We start from the raw sequence: 25,621 nt of genomic DNA on the forward strand, positions 1-25,621 counted from the left end.
ATCAAAGCTTATTGGTAGAATACTGCTTCAAGTCACACTATAAAGAATTGATGCAACTGTATCACAGAAGAAAATTACCCATACATCAAAATCTAGTTGAAAACCCACAGGTGAAATTCTTTCCATTCTTTCACGAATTCTCCTTAAAGTAAGAATTGTATAAGAATCTATTAAACATCCATAAAATAATTTTCATAGAATTGAAAACCCATTATAAAGTAATAAGAATAATTTCATTTTTGAATTGTTTTCATATAGATGCAACATGACATGTTTTCCAAAATAACACAGCTATATATTTTGTATACTACAACAAATAAAGAATGCATAAGTTAATTAAAAGCTGTCTGTTGATATGACCAAGCTATGCTGCGTGCTGATCACAGGTGACAAGTTACAGCAATCCCACTCCTCCCTAGTTCTCTCCAATCCCAAGTTTTCCCTCCTCTTCCCCCAACTGTATGTCATGTGCAACAGTTAAATATGCAGTCCTTCTCTGAATCCTCTCTTCTCACACCTAATATTTAAAAAAATTATTCTGACACATCTTCAATCTATCTTCTCCCCATCTTCTCCTCTTTTAAAGGCGAATGTGCACATCTACTTTTCCACATAGTTCTCAGACTTAAGCCTGTCCATGGAAGAGTAATGCATTGTATGCTACTGTCATACCATCAATATCTGCCCGAGTTCATGGGTCAACATAGTAAGATAGGAGGCACATTCAGAGCTGCCCTTGTGGTACTAAATTTGCAAGTCTTATAATTCAAAAATGTTCCCAAAAGAAAATTGATCTTTTCCCATGAAATTAAAAGATAAATGTGGAAAGAGTCAAGAGATTTTGAGGAACCTACAGCTCTTTCACAAGCTGTGAACTGCAGTGGGTTTCCCTGGATCTTTCAGGGTTTGGTTCTTTCTTTAGCAGCTTAGATTGAATAGGAAGCAAAGTGTGCCATGGTTCATAAACACATGGAACAAAAAATGCACTGTAGTTCCCTCCGCTCGTAGAACAGTCAAGGGAGTCTTCTAACAGGAGGTTAACAATCAAAGCTAGGCAGGAGGGTGTTAGATAATCATACAAATAATGGAAGTACAGAAATGTGCCTCATTTTTACTTTAATATTAGTGTCTGTTCAACAGGCCCTGGCTTGTCTGGTGTACATTGCTGTGAACTAGCCACAGGCTGCTCAGCTCTGCAGTTCTTTGTAAATGAAACGGTCAAGTTTTCTCTAACCTAAGTTTCACTGTTCAGCCCACCAAAATTGAGTTATGGCAACTAAAAAATAATTTGAAAAATGACAAATAAGGGAGGAAGAGGTATATTTAGAAATGAATTCAGAAGTGATCTTTAATGGATAATAGTGAAATTGAAAGATGAGACCTCCAGTCTCACTAGAAAATTAACATAGATATCAAGAAAAATTAATAGTGTTCATGATGTACACATACGCCTCTTCAAACCATGGTGTCCTTTTGGGTAAATAAGAAGCACAAAATTAAACATCTGTGCAGAATCACTTTTTGAAGATATTCTGTTAGCAAAATAATAATCGAACTACTGTGAAAATGAGATTTGCAATATTAACAGAGGTCTCTGGGTGGCATCAGTAGTACAAAATCACTAATCTTATCATAAGAAAATTAAAATCTGCTACTGAATGCTGAAGTTGTTTTCTAATTAAACATATCTAATCTAAGTATGGTACATTAATCCTCATCTTCCTGAGATTGCATATTGATTTTAGCCTATCTTAGATTTCACCTCCCCGTTATATCTATTTGTACCAAATCTCTATTCTCCTGAAAGTCAGTGGGACATGTCAGAAGCTCCTCCACGATATCCCATGCCATCCTGCTGCCAGCCTCCCTTCACCCCAGGGGGATCCACCAGCAGAGTTACCAGAGATGGCAAGAGGCCATCTACCTGCTCATTCCACAACATGCTCTGGCTTGGAGTTTCTTTGTGGCACTGCACTCTTTAGAGACCAACAAGGCACACTGGGAAACTTTCTGCTGTGACATTTCCAGAATCCATCAACGCTAACTATTTTAGGACAAAGGCTGAGAAAAAGAAGAAATTCTTCAGTAATCCCTGTGCAGCATCGGTATCAATTTCAGCATGATTGTTATGCCCTCATTTTAAGCTTCCCATTATTACCTACTTCAATGAATAATGAATTCATTCAAAACAACTTCAAGAAAATAAGCATCTCTCTGTGCTAGGGTAAAAAAAAAAAAAATAGAGAAGAAAAATGGCATGCTGAAACCTGTTGCATCTTTTGTAACTCACTGCTGTTTACACATTTTTTCTTACATTTCCAATCATCGCTCTTTTTAAGCTCTTCCATCATATCATCCTCACAGTAATGAATTAAACACACTCTTATCTTGCTGGTAAGTCATCAGCTCATTACACATGAAAGTACCACAACTCAAGTGAATAATGGAAATAAGTGCAAATACTATTCCACAGGTGCCAAAAGAACAAGACATTTCAGGCAAAGAATGGCTGTACTCCATCCAAAACCACTCATACTTCATACCTACTGATCCAAAAGGGGCTTTAGTGTGTCAACAACACAACTTACTTTCCTAGGGTTTATTCAAGGTACGTGTTACTCAGCACTCACTACAATGACTTCCAGATTTAAATAACTTTTAAGCTTTAAGGCTTTAAAAAAAAAAAAATCTGTAATTAGCTAGAAGAAAGTTCCTATATTTACACACATATCATACACAAGTGTTTGTTTCCTCAGATGAGCTGAAAACAAAGCTATTTACAGACTTCTCTCCCTCAGGCACCATGGCTTCCCTGCAGGTCAATGAAGTGGAGAGGAAGCCAGGCAAGACCTGAGAAAATGGCTGTGTCCTCCTCAAGCTACGGAGACCCAAAGCTCCATAACAGCTAATTCATTCCACTTGGGGTGCACAGTGTTCCAACTATACATAGTGAACACTTAAATTGTGTTTAAACCCATACAAATACAAGGAATTCTTTACATAACTTTAAAGCTATCCTTTACATATTTGTACATCATATACATTACTTCATAACATTTAGTCACTCTTCACATATTTTTACTTATTTTAGAGCAAATTCTTCTTCTATCTATACTAGTCTAGCACTGTTGCAAAACAGGTCAGTATGAGGTTTCTCTAATGGGTTTTCTTAGTGCTGGATATAGTCACAATGAAAACATCATTAAAGCTAGCCCCTGCTCATCTTACAACTGTAGTAAGCACAGTAAATATTTTCCTATTTCTATTACAAAGCAAAGACTTGTTCTAGGAGTTAGAAGTAATAAGCAATACGTTAATTAGACACTTAATTATAATATATACAATAATATAATTATTATATATCTCCAATTCTGAGCACAAATATCTGCCCTGTTACTTGCCATACTTCTGTAAGCTGGAAGAATGAATGGTAGAAGCTGAATGCTTTAAACATAGCAGTCTACTGTAAAGCAGAGAATGCCTGCCTGTTATAGACTGCTTTTCCAAAACCTTTAATTCTAGACATATGTTTTCTATATGCAATGGTATGTTGGCATCCTTAGCTTTAGATCCTGACTGCTAAGGCAAGTTGTCTTGCAGAAACGTATCAGTAAAACAACCATGTCTTGCCCATGCTTCTACAGAAAATGGAGCCATGATTCGGGAAGAACCTGCAGGGAGTCCTGCCTCCTGGACTGCACATGCAGACTCCCCATAGGATGCAAAGCCATAAGCACTCAATATAGATACAGATTCAGGTCAAAGCTCTGGACAATCATTAGCCTTTTCTACAGGATTTACAGTGCTATCCTTTACCACGCATTTCATTGCATTTCATAGTCAAATTAATTATTAATGCATCTTACAGTAGCAGAGTTTAAAGACAGTACTTAAAAACATTGCATTGTAGTACCAGAGTTGAAGTTGCGCACTTCCTTGCTACTTCCGCATAAGTAACCCGACTTTTGGATAGCAAGCACATATGTATTCCACCCACAATGAAGAATTACATTCAAGGAAGGTGGCTCTTGTTCCTTTTCTTAGATCTTTAGTATGCTAGTAGGAGAAACTACTGCATTACAAATATTAGCTAAAAAAAAAAAAAAAAAAAAAAAAAAAAACTATTTATCATTTAAACTTACAGAAAGAACACATAAAAAGATCTTTTTTTTTCCTGAAAAATATCCAAAAGCCAAGCCCATCCCCATGTCCCAGTGAAATTCCTGATCCACCTGTTACTTAGATTTGAACATGTTTGCCATATCCTTGTGTATATGGTCCAAATATCCAGATGTCAAATTTAAGGAAGGTGATGAATGTAACAGACCATACAGTGTTTGCTATCAGGCAGCTCTACTAGTCTAAATGGAATACACCAAAAGCACACTAAATGCAGCATAGGCAGAGAAAAGCAAAGGAAAAAAAAAAAGGTGGTATCACCAGGCACCAGTTCCTCTGTAAAGTGAAAGGCTTAGGACAGACAGGCCTACTATACATACGTAGTACTGTTTTCAATGAGAAAGTCACTCCATGTAGACCCCCATCAAAAAGAGTACATTTATGTTAGGGCTGTTTTTAGTAATTGCTTTTAGTAATACAAATTTAACAGTATGCAGACATCATAACTGGGAACCAAAAGAAAATGTATTTATAGTAGCTAATCCAAAATCGCTACAAAAACTGAGAACACTTTTTACGTTAATAATAGACTGGGGGCAGTGAGTCCCTGGCACAGCTGCCCAGAGAAACTGTGGATGCTCCATCCCTAGAGGTGCTCAAGGCCAGGTTGGATGGGGCCCTGGGCAGCCTGAGCTAGTATGGAGCAACATTTCCACAGCAGGGCATTGCGACTAGACGGGCTTTAAGGTCTCTTCCAACCCATGCCATTCTGTGATTCTATGATGGAAAAATAACAGACATTCTGTTGATTAAATAGTGAAAAACTGTGAGGTTTCTAGAATAAGGATGTAGGATGAAATAAGAAAATATGATTTCTGCACACCAATGGATGAAATAAAAACAATTGCATAAGCAAGTTTAGCTAATGCAACACAAGTCTTTATAAAAGAAAAGACGGAGTTGCTATTTTACCCATCAAGATTAAATCAGCAACCACAAACTACAGATATTTCTCTTTTAAGTCTTACTATGCTACATTTTGTTCCCCTTGTGAAAACATGTCAGACCTCCATCTATAGTTCAGAGCTCAACTTTGCTTATAGGGGAAAAAAAAGAAAGCTAACTTCAAAACTATGGCTTCTTTTCACAACCCACCATTCTGGAGATCTCTTTAGATCACGAGCAAAGCAGCTACCTTTCTTCTATCATCCAACAAACACAACATATCATGGTCCTGAAGCCTAACCTAGAAGCTCTGCCAGCTCCTCTGCACTTTAAAATATATGTAATAAGATAGATCCTAAGGCTAAAAATGCTCTTGATGTTATCCTGTAAGTTCACCAGCTGCTCACTGGGCCCCTAGTTTTTAAACAACTATTATCAGCTTCATAACAATTTTGGACATAACACAGCAGGGTTATGAGTAGTTCATTTATTATTAAATTGGGATTAAAAAAAAAAAGTATATTAAAGTATCTGTTTCTACACTTAAAATAAGCCATATGTTACATAGAACAGTGAACTTAGAACTTCTTTCTTACACTTACTTTCTACCCAGCTCCCCATTTCTTCTACTACTGTTCTTGTTATTCCCTAAGTCATGACCTCAGCTGCTGGCTCACAGGGCAAGGGAGATACAGACACAGCAAATGCCCTGCCCTGATTCCCTGACCTGCTTTCACAGCCCACACTTCTAACCTCCAAAGTCCCAAGGTGCTTCTGTTCAAGAAACATTTAGATGTTGCACTAAGGGATGTGGTTTAGTGGGGAAATACTGGTGGTGGATGTTTGGACCGAATGACTTTGAAGGTCTTTTCCAACTTTGGTGGTTCTATGATTCTAAGGTCTACAATCTAGCCTGCATTCCTGTTTTCTTTGCATGGACAAACCTTCACCAGCTAGAAATACATACTTCTGCATTCTTATGTGCGTGCAGATGTCTATTACTGGGATAATTAAAGGGAATTTGGGTTCTGACTGTCTGTGCCCCCAGGGAAGAGACAGTAACATCTGCTACAATGACTACTTATTTCTTATTTTTCTGAGCAAGGATTTTGAATTGTTTATGTTTCATTGTTCAAACACACACACGTTGCATACAAACACAAGTTATAAGGGAAAAAAAGACTTAACTCCCACCTAGATGAAAGCAGTTTCAGTGCCACAAGCACAGTTTTTACACACTTCAGATCACTTTAGAGATCTGTAGAAACTAAATAGTGACAAGGCATCAGCCATGATATCCAATTAGAGCTTTTTGTTGTTAAGTTTTTGTTTGTTTTCCCCTTTTTTTTCCCCCCTCTCTCTTGTACACAGAAACGAGAAAACCAGAAGGGGAAAAACAACAATAAAACCTACTTAGCAAAGTTTCACTAGCTAGCAGGAAGAACTCTCATTAACCACACTCTCCTCATTTGTAAGGAAAAAAAAACCTTGACTTACACATAGAGCATCTGATGTTATAATGTTTTTAAATTACACAGTATAAGTCATCTTAGGATAGCATTGTAGTTAGAAATAATAACTAGGTAAGTTTCACATCTGTTTGAAGTGCTAAGAACTGTGTTTAAAAAACTTTCAGTTGCCCAATCTTCAGCGCTGTATTTTGAACAAATGTTAAGTGACTTACAGACTGTTGCTCAAACCTGAAGTTGAAATATGGATTTCCAAATCCTAGTCCACTTTAAAGCAAAAAGCCTACTCACCTTCACTAACTGCCCAAACTAGGAGCCATAGAAATATCACAATGCAGACTACCATTAAAAAACAAAAGTTATGAAAAAGGATATGGGTAGAGTCAAAACTAAAGGGTCTGGGAGCTTAGTTCTGGGTTTTTCTCCATGATGTGTTGGAATACAACACCAAATCACATTTGTCTACTTGAACATTGCATTCCACTGTCATTCTTTTTCCATTTTGTCACTGCACATCATTTTGCAGTGAAATACTCCAAAGTATCACTCTGAATAACACTACCTTGATATAAGCTTCAGGCCACTGACATAGAAACACAGCAGGGACAGCAGTCTCTGTCTAGATTCTCTGCCATCTCAGCTCTTAGGGCACTGCTGTCCTCACAGTAATCGTTACAAATTTTTGATTTTATGATGCTGTCAACAGGAGATTTAGAAACCACCCCCCTTTTTGAATAGTATGTATATCTGGACACACGACAAACAGTAGCTCAAGGGCAGCATTAGAGAAAACAAATGCAACAAAAAGAACTTCCACAGAGAGGCACCTGCAGAGCCACAAGATCACTGTCAGCCATCATGTTTGTAAGGGCAACTGAGGAGCCATCTCCATGGCAGTTCACAGCTAGGACAATTCTTGTATATTACAGTAAATTGCTTAGCATATTATTCGAGAAGAGTTTAAACAGGTAGTAAAGAGATCTGAGAGATCACTGGAGGCTATCAAAGCCAGTTTACTCTAGCAGTGTTGGAATGGTTTACTGGTTGTAAAACTTCAACCCAAGAACGTCACGTGTAAATATACACACTCAGGCCAGGAAAATAAATTGTGTACAAACTGCATTTAAAAAAACAGTGATTGTTAAGACTAAAGGTGACCAGAAGTCTGTCATCAAATGAGAGGTGGATTTGAGTAGAAGTGGGTTACGTTCAGAGTACCAAGAAACTATGCAGCACAGAATAATAATACAGTATTAATTAAAGGTGCTAGCACAAAAATACAGAGTTTCAGAAAGTTTTCAGGATATTTTCTAGGCCACAACACTACCATAGCTAGAATACAGTAAGATTAAGTTCATATACAAAAAGAGAAAGAGGGAAGCTTGGGGGACAGCATGGAAACTAATTTATAGAAGACTTAGGTAGAAGGCATAGAGAAGGAGAACACACTGGGGAAAAAAGAAAACAAATGCAGGAGGTGTCAAATAGAGAGACAACCTCAGCAAAACATAAGCATTATTATCCTGCACCAGATGCACATTCCTTCTGCTTGTATATCCTGTTCACATCAGCTGTTAGTTCAAGAAAGCCTGGGAAAAAAAGGCATAAGGAATCTGCTGTACACAGCAGTGGTATTTTCAAGTCTTAACATTATGGCTCAATCTAAGGCACAAAAATGAGAAATGGCCTAAATCTGAAACATATAATTTAAGAGCAGAAAACCAGGAGAAGTTTCAGAAAGCTAATCAAACCAAAAGGCATGAAAAATAATTAAGTAAATAAATAAAAATGAGAAGGGCGTGAGAAACCTCTGTAGAATTCCCAGGAGAGAAAAAAAAAAAAAAAACTTCAGTGAAGGAGGTTGAAGCAAAGGAAACTTTTTCCCACTCTGCACTGTAAACCACCTTGCACGTATGCTAACCCACACTTCAGAGTAGGGAACCATTCAGCAGCTCAGATGCAGATGAGTACATTATCAAAACATGGAGTTTTTCTGAGCTGTGAAAACAATGCCACCCATCTCAGCTGTTTTCACATGTGGAAATAATACTAGTTGCATCAGACCTTCCCCACACCAGTGAGAGATTTGTTCCTCACTGGGGCAGTTCTGCTAGTCAGCACTCCAAGCAGACAGTAGCCCATGTTCTCCTCAGTAAGCACAGCTCCCCCTTCCAGTTACCAGCTCCAGCACCCACTGCTGTCCCTGCCTGCCTTCCCCTCCCTGTAGAGGGGCTTAACTTTTCACATTTAGCAATTCAAATATCGCTGTGGCACCCAGCCATAGAATTTACCTTGAAGGAAACCATGTTGTACAATTATAGGAAATGAGTATCTGGTCTTAATGAGGAGTTTCACAAAGAAACCTGCACAAGTTTTATTTATTTACTGTAACGAAGATAAGCATAGCCCAGTTGCCTGTAGATAGTTAAAACAGTACCATGTTACTTTTCTGGACAACACCTGTTTCAATTAGCAAGACTATTTCTCAAAATGAATGTCCTGCAATGACACCTAAGGTGGCATATTACAATGCTAAACTTCTTTTTTTTTTTTATTGCAATGCTTAACACAATTCCTTGATTCTATCAATTCTGCCCTAGACAACACCTCTTAAAGTATTTTCAGGCCTGAAGATATTTTATGCAGGGGGAAAAAAAGGAAAAAAAAAAAAAAAAAAAGATATATGGTAACACAGAGAGCAAAGGAGACAAAGTCTGATGCTAATCTCAGTATGAACTTGGACTTGGGACTTCAAATTGGAACACACACCCCAGCTGCTCCAAAACAACAATAAGGAAAAAAAAAATCAAAAAAAAAAGACCTCAAACAAACAAACAAGAGTTGCTAGCAAGCAAAAAACAAACAAACAAACAAACAAAAACACCTCCACAAATTTTCTGCTAAAGAACACTGTCAGATTGCAGGTACTTGACATTATTAAGTATTTCAGTCATCGTACTGTAAGAGCTAAGTGTACAATCATCTCCTAATCCTCAGAAATTGTAAAGAACATTTTCTTAGTGTAGAATGTCATAACACTGGACACACTACAAGGCAGTGCTACCATTCAACAAGATCTGGACAGATGGGAGCACTGGGCAGAGAGGAACCTGATGTGGTTGTGGTTTAACAAGAGCAATTCTAGCATCTGGGGAGAAATAATCACATGCATCAGTGCAGGTGAGGGGCTGACCTGCTGGAGATGAGCTCTGCAGAGAAGGATCTGGGTGTCCTGCTGTACAACAGGTTAGCCATAAGCCAGCAGTGTGCCCTTGTGGCCAAGAAGGCCCAAAGTATCCTGGGGTGCATTCAAAAGAAAGTTCCCCCCCTCTTCCCCCCCTCCAGTCTTCCCTGATGAGACCACATTTGAAAAACTGTGTCCACTCTCCAGTTTAAAAAAGACAGGGACTCCCCAGGAGGAGTCCACTGTAGGGCCACAAAGATGATAAATGGACTGGGACATCTTCCTTATGAGGAGAGACTGAGTAAGCTGGCTCTGTTCAGCCTGGGGAACAGAATAAGAGAGGAACTGATAAATGTTTATAAATACCTAAAGGGAAGTGGGAGGCAAATGGATGAGGCCAGGCTTTTCTCAGTGCTACATAGCAAAAGGACAATGAATAATGGCCTAAAACTTGAATATAAGAAGTTCCATACAAACATGCAGAAGAACTTTATAGTAATGGTGATGGAGCACTGGAACAGGTCACCTAGGGAGGATGTGAATTCTTCTATGGACATACTCAAGACCTGTCCAGACTCCTACCTGTGCAACCTATTGTAGGGTACCTGCTTTGTCAGTGAGGTTGATCTCTTGAGATCCCTTCCAACCTCTGCAAATCTTTGATAACAAAACTTGGAGTACTATTAGTAGAATGATAAGCTTATGACAGGTCAGAGTACTGTATCACCCGAATATGATAAACTGCCATGTTACAAATGAATATCTACCATGCTCAGCCATGCAAACAAAATCAGCTGTTCAGCATCCTCCAGGCCTGTCAATAGCAACTGAAAGGTGCCACAGAAGTGAGGCAGGAAAGAAAGCATGTGGAAAAAAAAAATATCACCTTAAAATACTGACTGCTAAATGTTTAAGAGTTTTGTAATTCTTTTTCTTTTTCTCCTCCTTCTCCTCCAAAGAAAAAAAAAAGAAAACAAATAAAAATATGTATGGACAATGAAAAGGTGGACATGAATGGGCCACACAAAGACCAGCTAAAAAGGGCTGATTCCCAGCTCCTCACCTGTGTGATGCTAACCAGCCACACACATGCTCTCCTTCAGTAAACCCTAGTAGCTCTCTAGTCACAAAGCACTGAAGACCCTGAAGAAGAAGGGGAACAAAATTCACCTGAATCAAAGTGGACATTATGCACTGAGAACTTAATCCTTTGGCAAAGCCTAGTTTACTCTGCGCTAGTTGATTTAGAAACAATGGGTACGCTTTTGTTAAGGCCTTTCTCAATCAGTAGAATCAATAGAATGATCAACAGAATCTTCACACTGACAGCATCAATTAAAGAGATAGAATATTCCTTTAACGTTTTTTGAAAAAAAAATATTATGTAGTGGAAAAAAAAAATTAATCAGAACAATATTGTTTTTCAATTTCTCTTTAAACACACCAAAGCTTGTGAAAGATTATACAACTTTAGCTACTCAGCATCTTTATTTCTTGATTGTCCACTTGTTTCTTAAATACATTTCAGTTTGGAATCTATCTTCTACAGTCTTTCTGTAAAAATGCCCACATCCACTAAAAATTTGTATCATTTGAAAAAGAAAAAAGAAAAAAAAAAAACAAAAAAAAACCGAAACAACACAAACACCACAACAGAAAACAGATTAATTCTATCTGTAAGCTCTTTATCCGTAGTGGCAGGAGCTTCTCATTCTGCTGCTTTGCTTACAGCCAGGAAATTTCACATGCTCTAAACAACCACACTTAGAGAAAATCAGTCATGGAAAAGCTATGCAAAGGCTAGAAGGACATGTTTGTACAGCTGATGAGCCATTTCATTCATTGCTGAAGTTATTAACATTCTAAGATGGCCCAGCACTTGACTTGAATGCTTACGAGAACCAAAGGAATTGAAATTTGACACTTGCTTTAAAGAATGATCACTTCTACAAAGAAAAATAAGTTATCTAGTATCTAATTATTCTTTCCTTCAAGAGCTTCCCTAACATACTCTGTTTCCTTATGGAATTGGATAACGAAGATGCAGGCTGATTGAGACAAAGAGTAAAGGGACAGTACCTTTCAATCTTGAATTCTATCATTTTTTTTAATTAACTGTAATCAGTTGAAAGTTGACATTCCCTAGTGGGTGCTTAGTCTCCTGTACAAAAATAAAAGCAGACTTGATTTTGTTAAGGAAAAAAAAATATGGAGAAGGTATTATTTTCTTCCTTGAAAGTGGCTGGTTATTGAAAGGATAGCGCAAGCAATCTCGTAGCCCTGTCATCTGGACAAACCAAAGTTGTAATATTAGCTAGCCATTAACTTCACTGATAAGTGTTCTTAAAATAAAGAAAAACCTAAAGGAAGATAAAGGATGGAAAGCAACACACCTCAATCCCATTGCTGAATCTGGAAGGAGGTCCTTAAAGATTATTTTTGAATAGCAGTGGAAAAAGAAGAAAAGAGCAATAAAAACCAAGCAGCTTAAGTAGATTATTATTAGTTTAAACAGTAGCTTGCAAAAAGATTAGGGGAAAGAGATGAGAGTACAAACAAAAACAAGTTCATACAGCATGTACTTTTTTTATTCAGCCCGCAAGTTATTTCCTCTTGGCGCATGTTAAGCATATGTGCTCCATACAGAAACCACATGACAAAACAAGCAAAGATGTACTGAATCTATATTACTTAGACAAATACCAACTGAGGGAATTCTGTGGTGGTTAGACAATAAGGTTAAGAAAATATATTTCTTAGGATTCCCGAACCAAGAAATCAGAAAATAACTGTGCTAGTTTTCTTTTCTGGTTAACCTCAAGTAGAAATGAAGGGTTTACTTTCATTTCTTTTAAGGACTGAGACATGTTATTTTTAAGCAAGTTTATTTAACAGATAAGCTCTTTACAGCCCACCATGTATTCAAAATATCACTAAACACAGCTTCTAAAATTGTCAATTGTTTTGTTTTGTTTTTTTTTTTTTTTTTTTTTGCTGAGACAGCACAATCTTAAATTTTGATTACTTTAGAGAAGAATAAAAAAATGAAACTTGCCCTAGAGCAGATGATCTCAGTTATACTCTGAGCATCAATTAAGTTCAAATTCACAACTGTAAATTGATGCCTATAAAAAAAGAACCTAAGAAACTAGACTTTATGCAAGCGGATGACAGGGCAGTAGATGTTTATAACCTCAAACCTGAAACCAGTATTGGGTCAGTTTTCTCCTGCTTATACTTCTCCTAATAAATATAAATGAGATCTATATTCTAAAATTGCTAAAATATGTCACAAGTCCATCAGCTAGCCAGCATTTCATGCCAGTGCCACTCTACATATATATGCATGAGAGAGTATTAAAAAAAGAGATGGCAGTGTGAAGCTGTAAGCCTGAATATTCCTCCAAGACAAGACACAATGGAACAGGTCACTGCATCCCTTGATCTAGCAGTAGAGAAGTCTTCAGTCAAGGGTTTTGCATGGTTTGCACAAAATACAGTGTGCTAAATCATTCTACTCATTTAAATTGCATGAGATAACGCAGCTAAGTTTGCCTGAAACAAAAGGATGGCTACCTGAGAGGAGCAGGCAAGCTCTCGGGTAGGTCCCTTTAGATCTATCTAGAGGACTCTACCAACAGCACAAGCCTCCAGTGGACTGTGCAAGATTGGGCAGGTCAGAGAGTTTTCAAGTTCCACAAATATATTGGCAAGGGGAAACGCCACTGCAACTACTTTTGAACTTAAAAAAAAAAAAAAAAAAACATATCTGCAGTAAATTACCTTCATCTAACACAGCTCCTCTAGAATGTGTGGCTAAGTGCTTTGAAAACTATGGAAATATTTAGACAAGCTTTAATCTTCTCAACTGGTTTGCTTTGTTTTCTGAATAAGAACAGCTCAACTTTGACAAAGACATTAATCTTCATAGGCATTTTATTTTTCTAAATATTATTTGCAAACAGTTTACTTCTCACTGTCCTTACCTACAGGAAGTCTTGTTTCATAGCCTTCTCTAACTATTCAGGTTAAACACATTCATTTACTATATTGAGAGGAAAAGAAACAGTAAGAAAATGTTGGCTATCAATAAAATCAAGTATACTTTATAAAAATTAATGTTTCATAACTGTGTGCACATAAAAGCATATCCAGATAAAAATTAAGAATTACAACTGTACAGCTCTATCTTTAAAGATTAGCTTATTTTATGCTTTTTTCTGTCTAAACACTTCAAGTTATTTCAAACATCAACATACGTATTTACACACACTATAAACATATACACAGATAAATAATCTTGAGCACTGGATCTCTATGTCCGTTGTACAACCTGCATTTTGTTTCCTTGCCTTCAAACCTACAAGATGCACTACAGGATTTACAGCCTCTTACCTCTATTTCAAAAGATTATGCTAACATACGTGATGAATCTTCAGCACATACATGTAACATGAGCAAGCAGAATCAAGTTAAAAAAACAAATTACAACAGATTAGTGCACATTTGCACATCTAGAGGCAGACTCCTTGGAGAAAAAGAGATTTAAAAGAAGGACTATGCATTATTACAGGTACTCTCAAGAATGCATAACACACTGAACTGCAAACTACCGAGATGATTCTGTCAGTCCATCCCAATTTTTATTTACAGACCTGCTTTTATCTGATCCCTATGAAAACCGCAACTAACTTTAAGAAATAAGAAAAGGAACTTCCAGCTTCCAAGTGAAACACAAATTGCTTTATTCAACTCTAGGAAAGCCCTATGCATTCACAACATTAATTATGCAGATAAATAAATTACACTATGATTACTACTACAATTTATGAGACAAATACAATGGAAGAGTGTTTGGGGTCATGTCAAAAGTCATTTGTACGTGCATATGCAAGTTGTCTTCCCTTTCCTCTGCCTGGCACATTACTTGAGTAAAGGTTCTCAACTGGTGTGCATAATTCTTGCCAGTTAATATGAGATGATACATCACAGGCTTTCAGCTAAAAATGTTTAGCTGAGAAAATCAATTATAGAAGTTGCACATGCCTCTACAGAAAAGGTAGCTTGACAGGATCATCACCTAAATGTTTTTTGATGGGCAATAGAAAAAGAAAGCAGGCTCTTGCAAGAGATGTAGTCCCTATCTATATTTTACCACGACAACTCCCTGGGACTACTTTTTCTTTCTATTGTTTTTTTCACAGTTGCTCATCCATACACACTACAGTAGATTCTCACTCCATTAGTTTTATTTAATAGTTCATACTTCACCTACCATGCTTCTCAAATTTGTAGAATGTTATGGGGCAGTGTGTCAAAGGCCTTACTGAAGTTCAGATAGATGATATCAGTGGCTCTTCCCTTGTCCAGTGACACAGTTATGCCATCATAAGAAGTGACAAAATTCATCAAGCAGGATCTGTTCTTCGTGAAGACATACTTGTTACCCCATATCACCTCCTTCTCTTCCACGTGCCCTAGCATAGCTTCCAGGAGGATCTGTTCCATGATCTTCCCTGGTACTGAGGTGAGGCTGACAGGTCAGTAGTTCCTTACCTTTTTTCCAGTCATCAGGGACACCTGACCACCATGACTTCTTAAACATTATTGAGAGAGGCTTGGTTAGTATACATCAGCCAATTCTCTCAGGATTCTGGGATGTTTGTTATGGGGGCCCATAGACTTATAGATGGATACTCATGTTCCTCAGGTAGTTGTGCTTCTAATCTTCACTTACAGCAGGAGATACATTGCTCCCCGAGTTCCCATCTTTGATCCTGCAGGATTCATTCACGACATAGTTCTCTCATACATACATCTTCATCATAACTTGATACTCCACGTATTTCATTCCTTACGTACATTTTCAAAGACAAACCTCTCTTACTCATATTTTCTCTTGGTTTCTCATCTGTTTTGCTTAACTAGCAGCCCTGTAATTACTAGTCAACTGCTACGTGCCTGCACTATAATGTTACCCAGTTATTATATACTGTATAACACATTGCACATACATTTCTACATATAATTTCAAAGATTTACTGATTACTCCCTTCAGATTATTTTGCTAAGTATGAGCTACAGCTTATCAGAATATTTTAAGTGAAGGAAATTTTTGTCATGAGTTCAAAGTTTAGATGCATCACAGATATGTACTGATTAATGATATGTATGTGTGTATATATATATATTTTTATTATTATTATTATTATTTTTTTTTTTTTTTTTTTTTTTTTTTTTTTTACAACAAAGGTCAGTAGTGTAGCATGGAAAAATATTACCAAATCTCTTACGAGCAATCTGAAAATAAATGTTCCTACATAGCAGCATTCTCCACATCTATTTACAGCAAGACAGAACTGTTCAGTACACTAATGATGGCTACTTCGTAAGATGCAACTGAAACAAGAGAACAAAGCACGCCTCTGTCTCCAACAAACCTTAGAACAGATAACTCAAAACTGAAAGAATTCACTAGAAATCAAATAGATACTATAGTAGTCTAAAAGGCAGGATAAACCTAAATTCAAGCTGCTCTCCTATAGGTGGGCTGAAATTTATGGATAGAATCAGGCTCAGATCAATGCATTTTTAATCAACCTTTAGCATGTGGCACTGTTAACAAATCTAAATTATTTGCCTTCATAGTTGCATATACAAAACATGTAAATGAAACAATCATTTAGTTTGTTAAATTAAGTGCCAGAATTTTAATTGCGCTTCTTTAATCTACAACTTTGTGTATGTATGTTATGATAAAATACAAAATTATCATTTAATTTTTAAATCTAAATTACACACACTATTTGAACACTAAGAAAACCTGCATTTCAAACTAAATCAGACTACTTAGTCCATCAATGAGAGATAAACATCCCCCATTCACATTAGACAGATCATTTGCAATTCCAGTTTAAAAAAATATGACAAATTTAGTTCACTCCTCAACATTGGAGAAAAGAAAGGCTGGCACCATTACTCTTATACCATTAAAACACTAGAACAACAAAAAAGACTTTCAGTACAGAACATTATATACAGAGTGGAAACAAATCTTCTTGTCAATTAAATTTCAATAAATCCTAATTCATCAAAACAAAAAAAAAACGTTTTCTCTTAGTGAAACAAAGAAAGCAATAGGTAATATAAAACATCTCAATCCTCGCATCTTCACAGCTACACACTATTTGCAATTTGTTTTAAATTATAACATTAATGTAAAATAATTTAAATTCAAAAATATAAAAGACAATCATAAAAGTTATTAAATGCCCAATTTTTTATAGACTACATTCTCTAAGTGTTCTTCACTTTGTTTCAATTATTCCTCAGCAGTTCATCCCAACACCTCAGAAGATAACTACTGGCTTGGCTACACAGGCAGTTCAGAGTAGAGCTCCAGTGCAAAAACACAATACGTAAGAGGTGGAAGCAGGGACAAAGTGATCAAGGAGGAATTTAGAAACACTGCATGGGCATGTAAGAATCAAGTTAATCAAAGTTCAAGAGCAGTTAAAACTTGCAAAGAATGTCAAGTCAACAAAAAGAGCTTCTAACTGCTACAACAACAACCAAATACCAAACAGGAAAAATGTGAGTCTCGCTGAACTGGGCAGGTGACCTAGTGCCAGCAGACACAGATTAGGCTGAGCTACTCGACACCTCTTCAGTTTCAGTCTTCACCAACAAGGTCTCACAGGCCTCCGTATTTAGCAAAAGAGTTGAAGAACTATCAGTGGTAGATGCAACCTGAACCAGGGATGACTTGCAATATCTAAGCCCATAAAAATCGAAGAAGACAAGCTGCATCTATGACCAATGAGATAACCTGCCACTCTTCATCTCTGAAAAGAAACAGAAAGTAACAGAGAAAGAAGCAGCGAATAAAACATGAGAACCACAGGACAGTCAGTCTTTCTTCAATTCCTGAGAAAGGTCACTCAGTCTCCACAGAATACTCTTTCATGGAAAGATGGAGAAGATGGTGACAATGAATAGTCACCATGGATTTGCCAAAGCAATGTCAATTCCTGGCCAACCTGATTGCCTTCTATAATAAAATGACTAGTTTTGATAATGAGGTGAGAACAGTGGATGCAATTTATCTCAACCCTTCCAGCATTGTCTCAATGCAAGATAGGATGTTATAGCCTGTCTCTACAGATGGGCAATGAGGTGGATAAAAAAATGTTGGTTGGATGATCAGGTCTGGAGAGTAAGTGTTTAAGGACACTTACTCCACCAAGATGCTGATAACAAGTGAAGATCTGACTGATCAAAGGCTGATCCTGGGACCTACTCTGTTTAACAGACATTTTAATCAACAACAAAGGGGAGGCAAGGCAAGAGGTGACACATTGAGTTTACAGATAACTCCAAATTCATTGATAAGGGCTGTCATCCAAAGGGACCAAGGTGGGCTGGAGAAAAAGGCCAAAAGCAACATCAAGAAATTCAGCAAGTACACAGGCAGAGGCCTGCACTTGGGAAGGAGCAACCCCTCAACACAGACTGGGTAGGAATTGCCTGGCTGGGGAGTAGCTGAAAAGACCAAAGCATCTTGGCAGACGTGAAAGAGCCAGAAGCATGCCTGTGTAGAAAAGAAGGCTAACAGCACCCCAAGCTTTATTAACAAGAGCATAGCCTGTTCAGTGAGATAGAACCAAGGAAAGAGATCACAGAATCAGTAAAAGCATCTAAAATGTTGCATCCCATTTATGACCTCACAATACATGCAGAGTGCTGATAAACTAAAACAATTTGTGTGTCCTGTTGGAGAGCCAACAAGATGGCCAAGGGTTTGAACATGACTTCCAGTACACTCAGTGTGAACTGGGCTTTGTCTAGCTTAGAGAAGGCCTTGAGGGAGACCTCGTGGTGGCTTACAGTACCTGCAAATACTTAACAAGAAGATGGAACCAGGATCTTCACAGTGGTGCATGATGGAGGATGTCCTGGTATATAGTTAATTTTCTTCATAGTGACTGCTATATTGCTAAGTCTTGGATTTAGGAGAAAAACAGAGTTGATAACACATTGACCAGTGTTTTAGCTCTTGCTGAATAGTGCTTACACTAAGTCAAGGACTTCTCAGCTTCTCGTACGTGACCTCCTCTAAGCTGAGCTACATACTCTACGATCTTAGCTCTATTTTAATCAGAGAAGAAAATGAGTCACCCACTGTCAACTGACACATTCAGCAGCAAATTGCAAACAAACTTTTCAAACTTAGTTGTATTCATCCTGTGTTGAATACAGTCCAGGTAATTTAAAAAAAAAAAAAAAAAACCAGCACTGAATGCACTTTTCTTTCATAACATAGTACATTACAAACAGAAGTTTTCAGGAATTAAAAAATTACACATTCCTTAGCATAATTATATATATATATGCATATAAAATTATGCTAATTTTAATCAGAGAATAATTTTGTGTATATATATATATATATAATTTTTTCTAGAAAGAAGAAAGGACATATTGCTCTTACTCCTTACCCTTGTATGCAATAACCGGGTGCACAGCTTTGTGACAGTGAATATCTTCTGCATCTGGCTCCAGTATTCCCAATACTCCAAATCCTGCCAACAGTAGTACAAGAAGGCAGCTTCCTTTCATGGTGGTCATGCTGTCCTCCATAGCATTCACTTCTTTTAACTAGACACTCTTCTCGCACTCATGGGGGAAAAACACCTAGAGAATTCAGAGAAATTTACTCAAGCACAAGAGTAAATACAACAGAGAAGTTAAACAATTCTTTGTGTTGTTTGGTTTTTTTTTAAATAGCAACAAAATCACTAATGAAATCATTTTCTCTCTTTTTAGGATTTGACTCTCTGATAGCATGCAATCACAACTGTTCCTATAAATCCTTTATAAAGCCATCATCCCTAAATAGTTTAGGAATATTGATTTCCTTCATCAACCGGAAGCATTCAAAAATTGTTACTTATTACCTCCCTGCCCTCCTGGAAAGGTTTCATTTTGTATTTGGGCTATGGGAAAATAATGAGTGGGTTTTTTGTTGTTTTATTTAGATATAACAAATGAAATGGTACTTTGTGAAATAAAATCCATCCCATAACTGGGACTATTTTATAAGACATAAAGCAAACTCTTGTTAAAAATAACCTGTTCAGAGTAATTGTTAAACCCATTTTTCCTCAGCTACCTTCTCATAGATAATGAAAACTGAACACATGCTTAGGAAAAACAAAAACAGAAAACACACACACTAAGATATGCACTGGTAAGGCTTTCACCAGCTCTCAGAAAGCGGAGTTGCAGACATGCCATTTCTGCCCAACCACAACAACATGAAGACACATTCTTGTAGAACTGGCCTTCAATCCTCTCAAACATGCAACTTGCCTGACACTTGAGGCACCCCTGTAGGCTTCTTTCTGAGAAGGAAAAAAAACCCAAGGCCACTCTGTGCAGCCACCACTGATCCCATTTCTACAGAGACATTAGGTAGAATAAAGCGTCCAACGTATCACACTTGTTATTATGCTCCAAAAATCTTGTAAGAGGGTCAGTTTTAATTCGTTGGTTTTTTTCTTGTATTTTTTAAAAGAAAATGTCATGTGACATCAAGAGATCAGAAGTAATAGCAGGTTGATTCTGTCTGCATTTATAAATAGCTTTTTCATGGGCTTCATGGAATGAATAGAATCATGTTTAAGCTTCCCTATCACCATTCTAACTCCATGAAATAGAAAAGGTTCAGAAAACATCAGCTGTTTTCTTGTTCACTTTGTCTGCTCCCCCTCACTCCTTTCTCACAATGGAGAGTGATTTGATTCCTTACAAGTAGGAAGGAGAAAATAAATTGTTTTTTCAAATTACTGACTGGTCTGCAGTCATAACAGTCTAATGATGTGACTCAAAACACTTTTGCCACCAGCAGCTTTACCAAGTCCCAAAGGCTTGCCTGATGATAGCACACTTTTTTAAGGCATTATTGACTTTTAGAAGAGGAAGACAAGAGATTCAAGACAGCTCCATAATGGCAGAAATGTCATTCTGCAAATTAATGAAGCCATTCAGGAAAAAAATGATCAGTAAAACTGAATCCTAAAACATATGAGCTTGTTGACTTTTAGTGTGTTATTTAATAAGATGGAAATTTTCTATTTGTCTAAATATCCTAAAGGTTGAAATAAAGTATTTCAAACAAATAGATACTTCATAATAAGCCTAGTGTTTTAAAAGCTGTGCTCAGAAAGCAGAATGGTCAGTAAACATTGCTCTCTAATACACTGGAACCACTGTCATAAGATAAACTGTGCTTCTCTTACTACTTTATTTTACTGCCTTAAAAATCCTTCCAGCCAAGACCTGGACCCATCCAATCCCCGTGAATTTAAAGCAAAATAATTAGATCACAGACATAATACATCTGAGCGCTATGTGAATTTAATAGTAGATTACAGCTTTTATGCTAAATTTGCTTACATTTCACAGAAAAAAAAAGTGAGAGGGATGTTTCTAGCCTGTTAAATTCAGATTCCTATTTTTTGAAGTCATATATCTTACAATACCACATTCCAGTGTGAATCTGTTCCTATGAATTGCTTGTGGCTCACAGCAGGCAATACCTGCTTATAGAAATTTTGTGCACTCACATATAAAGGGGCATCAAACTCCTGTTTCAGTGTTTTGGTAGTTCATTTTCTGCAAGGATAACATTTCAAGCATTATGCACCATTCGGATCCAAATTCAACCAGTTTATGCAGGTTATATCATAGCTAATGGATATTACTAACTTACAGATAGCACCAGTATATTACTACCAGGTGGCTCTAATTCAAGTTTCTGTAAGATTTTGTATATGTATTTAGGAAGGAAAATGAGGGACAGATACCACATCACAGGTTTTCAGAAGCTGTTTTTCTTGTTCATAGTTCAGCAGCAGCTATTCCAACAATTCTAGCAATGTGGTACTTTTATATTAAAGAAACAAATTTTCTTTCCTTTAATTCACAAAGTCCCAGAAATACCCATAAATATGTGAATACAAAACTGAAATAAATTAAACAAGTGAAAATAGAAAGCTCAGCCTTCTCTGGCTCTCTGGCTGTAAATGCTGTATACCTGTACAGTCATGTTATAGAAGAATTTTAGGGCAAAAACTTTTTTTCTAGCCATGCTGTACTCCTTCTCTCACTATATACTTTTCATACTGTGAGGATGGAGGCAGGAAACACTCCCTCTTCTCTCAAACAGAATATCCAAAGACAAGTTTAGCCTGTGCAGGAGACACAAAGAAAGTGAATGCAGTTCTGATAATATATCTCAGAGATAAACAGTAAAATTTAAGTTTCTTTCTAGCTCAACTACTACCTTTTTAAGTTAATTAAATGTACTAATCCATTAATTCAATTTCATTTAATTAAATGCATTCATTAATACATTTAAAGCAATAAATTCAAATCAAATACATTGTGGGTAGCTGCAAGTAGATGCTTACTTGCAACTCAGAAGAGTTTCAGCAACCCTAGCCAGACAAAAGAATAGTAAAGCAAGCTGGAACCAGATGGAAATTTTATCACCAGGTCTCTCACAAGAAAAGGATGAGTTTTATGCAAGCTGAGCAACTGGGAGGAAAAGAAACTCACTAACCACTTCACTACTGTATGGTATGGACAAAGAAAGAAAGGAAAAGGACTCTAGAAACCACAAGCTACACTAACACACAGCAAGAGTAAACAAAAATTTAAAAATTTAAAAAGCAAAAAAAATAATAATAATACACCTCTCAGCATGTATGAACAGCATGTACAGACATCTTAGAAAAGCCTTCAAAAACCAGTTCTTTTCCACAGATTTTGCAGGAATTAGATTGCTCCCTTTTGCTCATCCTGCAGTAATGGCCTCCAAACAAGCTCCATCTCTCATCTTCAGATCCTGCTTGCAGGAGCATGCTGGTATAGGCAATACCTGAACTCAATGCCTGTGCAGCACTGAAACAATGCAATATACTTGAAGCAGTCAAAGGACTGGCCCTTTCTCCTTAATATTGTTATACCAAGAACTGGCACTTGACATAGGGCATTGGACCAACACCATCTGAATGTTAAACACAAAACTTACAGGCTATTTTCCTCCATGTCTGCACAATGTCTATAGGCAAATCTCTCTCAACAGTGAAATGGTACAGTCAGCATTCTTCAGAACTGATCAGGAATAGCCACTCTGACCACTTTTTAAACTACTGCTATACATTTGGGAATTGGCAAATTAGACGTATTATACAGTTTTTCTAGCATGGCTTTTTACATTAGACTTCTGACAAATTAAATTTTACAAGTTTCTAAAAGACGTGAGGATGTAAAAAGAAAAATGCAGAATTAGAAAATTCAATATATTATTCTATTTCTATATGTAAGGGGTTTTGTGCACTCTCTCCCTCATCTACTTTTCTGGACCATGTTTGACAAGAAGAAATGTAAGGTTTATTAGGTAAGTGTATTATCATTTACCAAAGTACTATTTAGTTTATCCATAAGGTACATTTGAGAAGGAAAAAATAATTCAAGATCTTCATTGGTTGAGCCAACAAAAGATATCTATTGCTAAAGAGAAAAGCTAAGCATGGAAGGCCTGTATCAGCTACAGTAGTTCCATGCAGATTCCATTAGAGATTGTTCACTCCAAGCACTAAATTCATCTATTTAGGATGCCAATATTTCTAGATTTAAAAACAAAAATTTCAGTCTACCTCTGAATTATAAACTGAGTTTTATTTTATTAGGCTAAAACAAGCTGCCGTATAAGACACAGAATTGCCATGCAGTGCCAATATTGGCAACAATGCTTTCAAATAATTATCTATATTGACTCTCTGTCAGCTTAACAACAATTTCAGTGCATGACAAAGTGAACTTAAGTTCTGACTTCAGTGTAAGTATGGAAACAGAGTATGGTTAAAAGATGCTAGTTTCAGTTTACACGCAGTGCCTGCTATTGGAGACACTGCTCATGTAATTCACTGTTTCATGTAAAAAGAAATTCCCAAATTTCTTTGGGAAATCTATTTCACTTTGCCTGCTTTGCTACACTTCTATCACTGCAAAACAGATAAAATTTGATAGAATCATACGAACTGCACTGGACAACGTACACCTTGTGCATAAGCAAGAACCAGAAATAAAAGTACTTAGCTAATTACAGACTACATTACATCACACTATTGCATTAGAATAGTATTATGAATTCAAATAAATACCTTGTTCTGCATTATTACTGCACACTTTAAAATATTTAGCAATAATTATTTCATCTTCAATCATATCAGTACTTCTACAAATATCAAGTTTGTCTACTGTACTGTTAGTGGGACATCTTTACAACTTATTTGAAGAATAGAGCATTACTGCAAGTAATGCAACTAAAAGAGGGAACTGCTGTTTTCTTTTTAATAAGAAAATCTTCCCATAGTTGTGCATTGTTAGTAAACATTCATAAAAATCCTGAAATTATATCAGCAGCTGCATGGCCATAAAACTGGAATTTGTGAACACCCCTAGGATGTCACTCAGTGCCTTTTTTCTGTGATGGCTTGATTTCATAAGCCAAACTCCTCAAATTCATATAAGCCATTTGAGAGGAGAATTGCTAGAAAAAGGAATACATTAAAAAAAACTGTGTCATCTAACAAGTACATTTTAAAGGGAGAAGAATAGCTGTAAGGGGCACAGAGAAGGAAAATGGCTCCCTAAAACCAGAACTTAGCAGTCAGACAATATTACTTGTGTTCAAGTTGAATATTAGGAAAAACTCCTTCTCAGAAAGAGCAGTGAGGCAGTGGCACAGGCTGCTCAGGGAGGTGATGGAGTCACCATCCCTGGAGGTGTTCAAGAAGCATGTGGATGTGGCACTGAGGAACATGGTTAGGGTGAAGTAGGTAGCTGGTTGGTAGTTGGACTGGATGATCTTAGAGATCTTTTCTAACCTTAATGATTCTATGTTTCTATATGGGGTGGCTAAAATAAATAAATAAATAAATCTAGCTTAATTTTCAGAAGATGTCTATGTTCTCAATTGCCAGCACTGGCAACAGCACAGGTGAAATACACAAGCGAGAAGGGCTAGAGGCAGTTAGAGGCACCAAGGGGCCACATCAGCCTGGATTAACAGTGTTCCACTCTGTTCCAGTAAAAAATGCCTGTGTCTTTACTATGTACATGTTAAATTTCATGTGTTTCACAAATTAGCTGTGTTCTTTTAAAAAAAAAAAAAAAAAAAAAAAAAAAAAAAGAAATCTCTCCTAAAATTACATTGATACAATTTGAAAACTCATTTAAATCTTGTTTGTAAAATATAGTTACTACTGTGATTAATTCTGTGTTCCTGTCAAATCCACAAATAAAAGCTATACCTTCTTATGTTATCACTTTAAGACAAACCCCCTATTCTAAACAGCTTTAGAAATGTGTGCATCACTCAGATACTCGATTAGATTAGAGCAATAGCTCAAAGATAACCTCATTAAACACCAAAATGAAAATGGAGGCTCCAGACCTTCAATGCAGAAGTTGAAGCATTTGTCATCCTGTTTCATCACCAGATCCAGTAACGCAGACTGTTTGCTATGCAACAGACCAGGTCCTTCTAATTTGTATTCTCATAAAGTGAGACTCAGTTTCAACTAACAAACTGATTATCAAGTAGCTTCAACTTTTTTTTAATTTTTTTTTCTTAATGTCACCACTCATTTCTGCAGTGGTATGAATTTTAAGATCCGCAAGAGGCAGTTACCCATCAGCTGTCATTGACTAACACAGTTAAAAATAAAAAAATAAAAATCAATCCTTAAACTCATAGCGACATTCTGCCAAAAACCTGCTAATGTCTGTTGCTTATGGTGACAGCAAAAGAATATTCTGTCACAAAAGCTAG

At 36.8% G+C, this 25,621-nt stretch overlaps 1 protein-coding gene across 6 annotated transcripts in view; it reads right to left on the minus strand.

Annotated features, from left to right (window-relative positions):
- The window catches only part of SEMA5A (semaphorin 5A), a 313,513-nt gene that overhangs the window by 198,388 nt on the left and 89,504 nt on the right, over positions 1–25,621 (minus strand). For 5 of the 6 annotated variants that reach the window (XM_048939888.1, XM_048939884.1, XM_048939886.1 and 2 more), the window contains one exon: positions 19,215–19,410. In XM_048939888.1, coding sequence (XP_048795845.1) covers positions 19,215–19,356 — 142 coding nt within the window. In that variant the 5' untranslated portion in view covers positions 19,357–19,410. Of the gene's footprint in view, positions 1–19,214; positions 19,411–21,814; positions 21,836–25,621 lie in introns of those variants that run through there. The other variant, XM_048939887.1, reaches the window with a different exon arrangement.

This window comes from Lagopus muta, chromosome 3 (genome assembly GCF_023343835.1).
Source record: "Lagopus muta isolate bLagMut1 chromosome 3, bLagMut1 primary, whole genome shotgun sequence".
Classification (NCBI taxonomy): domain Eukaryota; kingdom Metazoa; phylum Chordata; class Aves; order Galliformes; family Phasianidae; genus Lagopus; species Lagopus muta.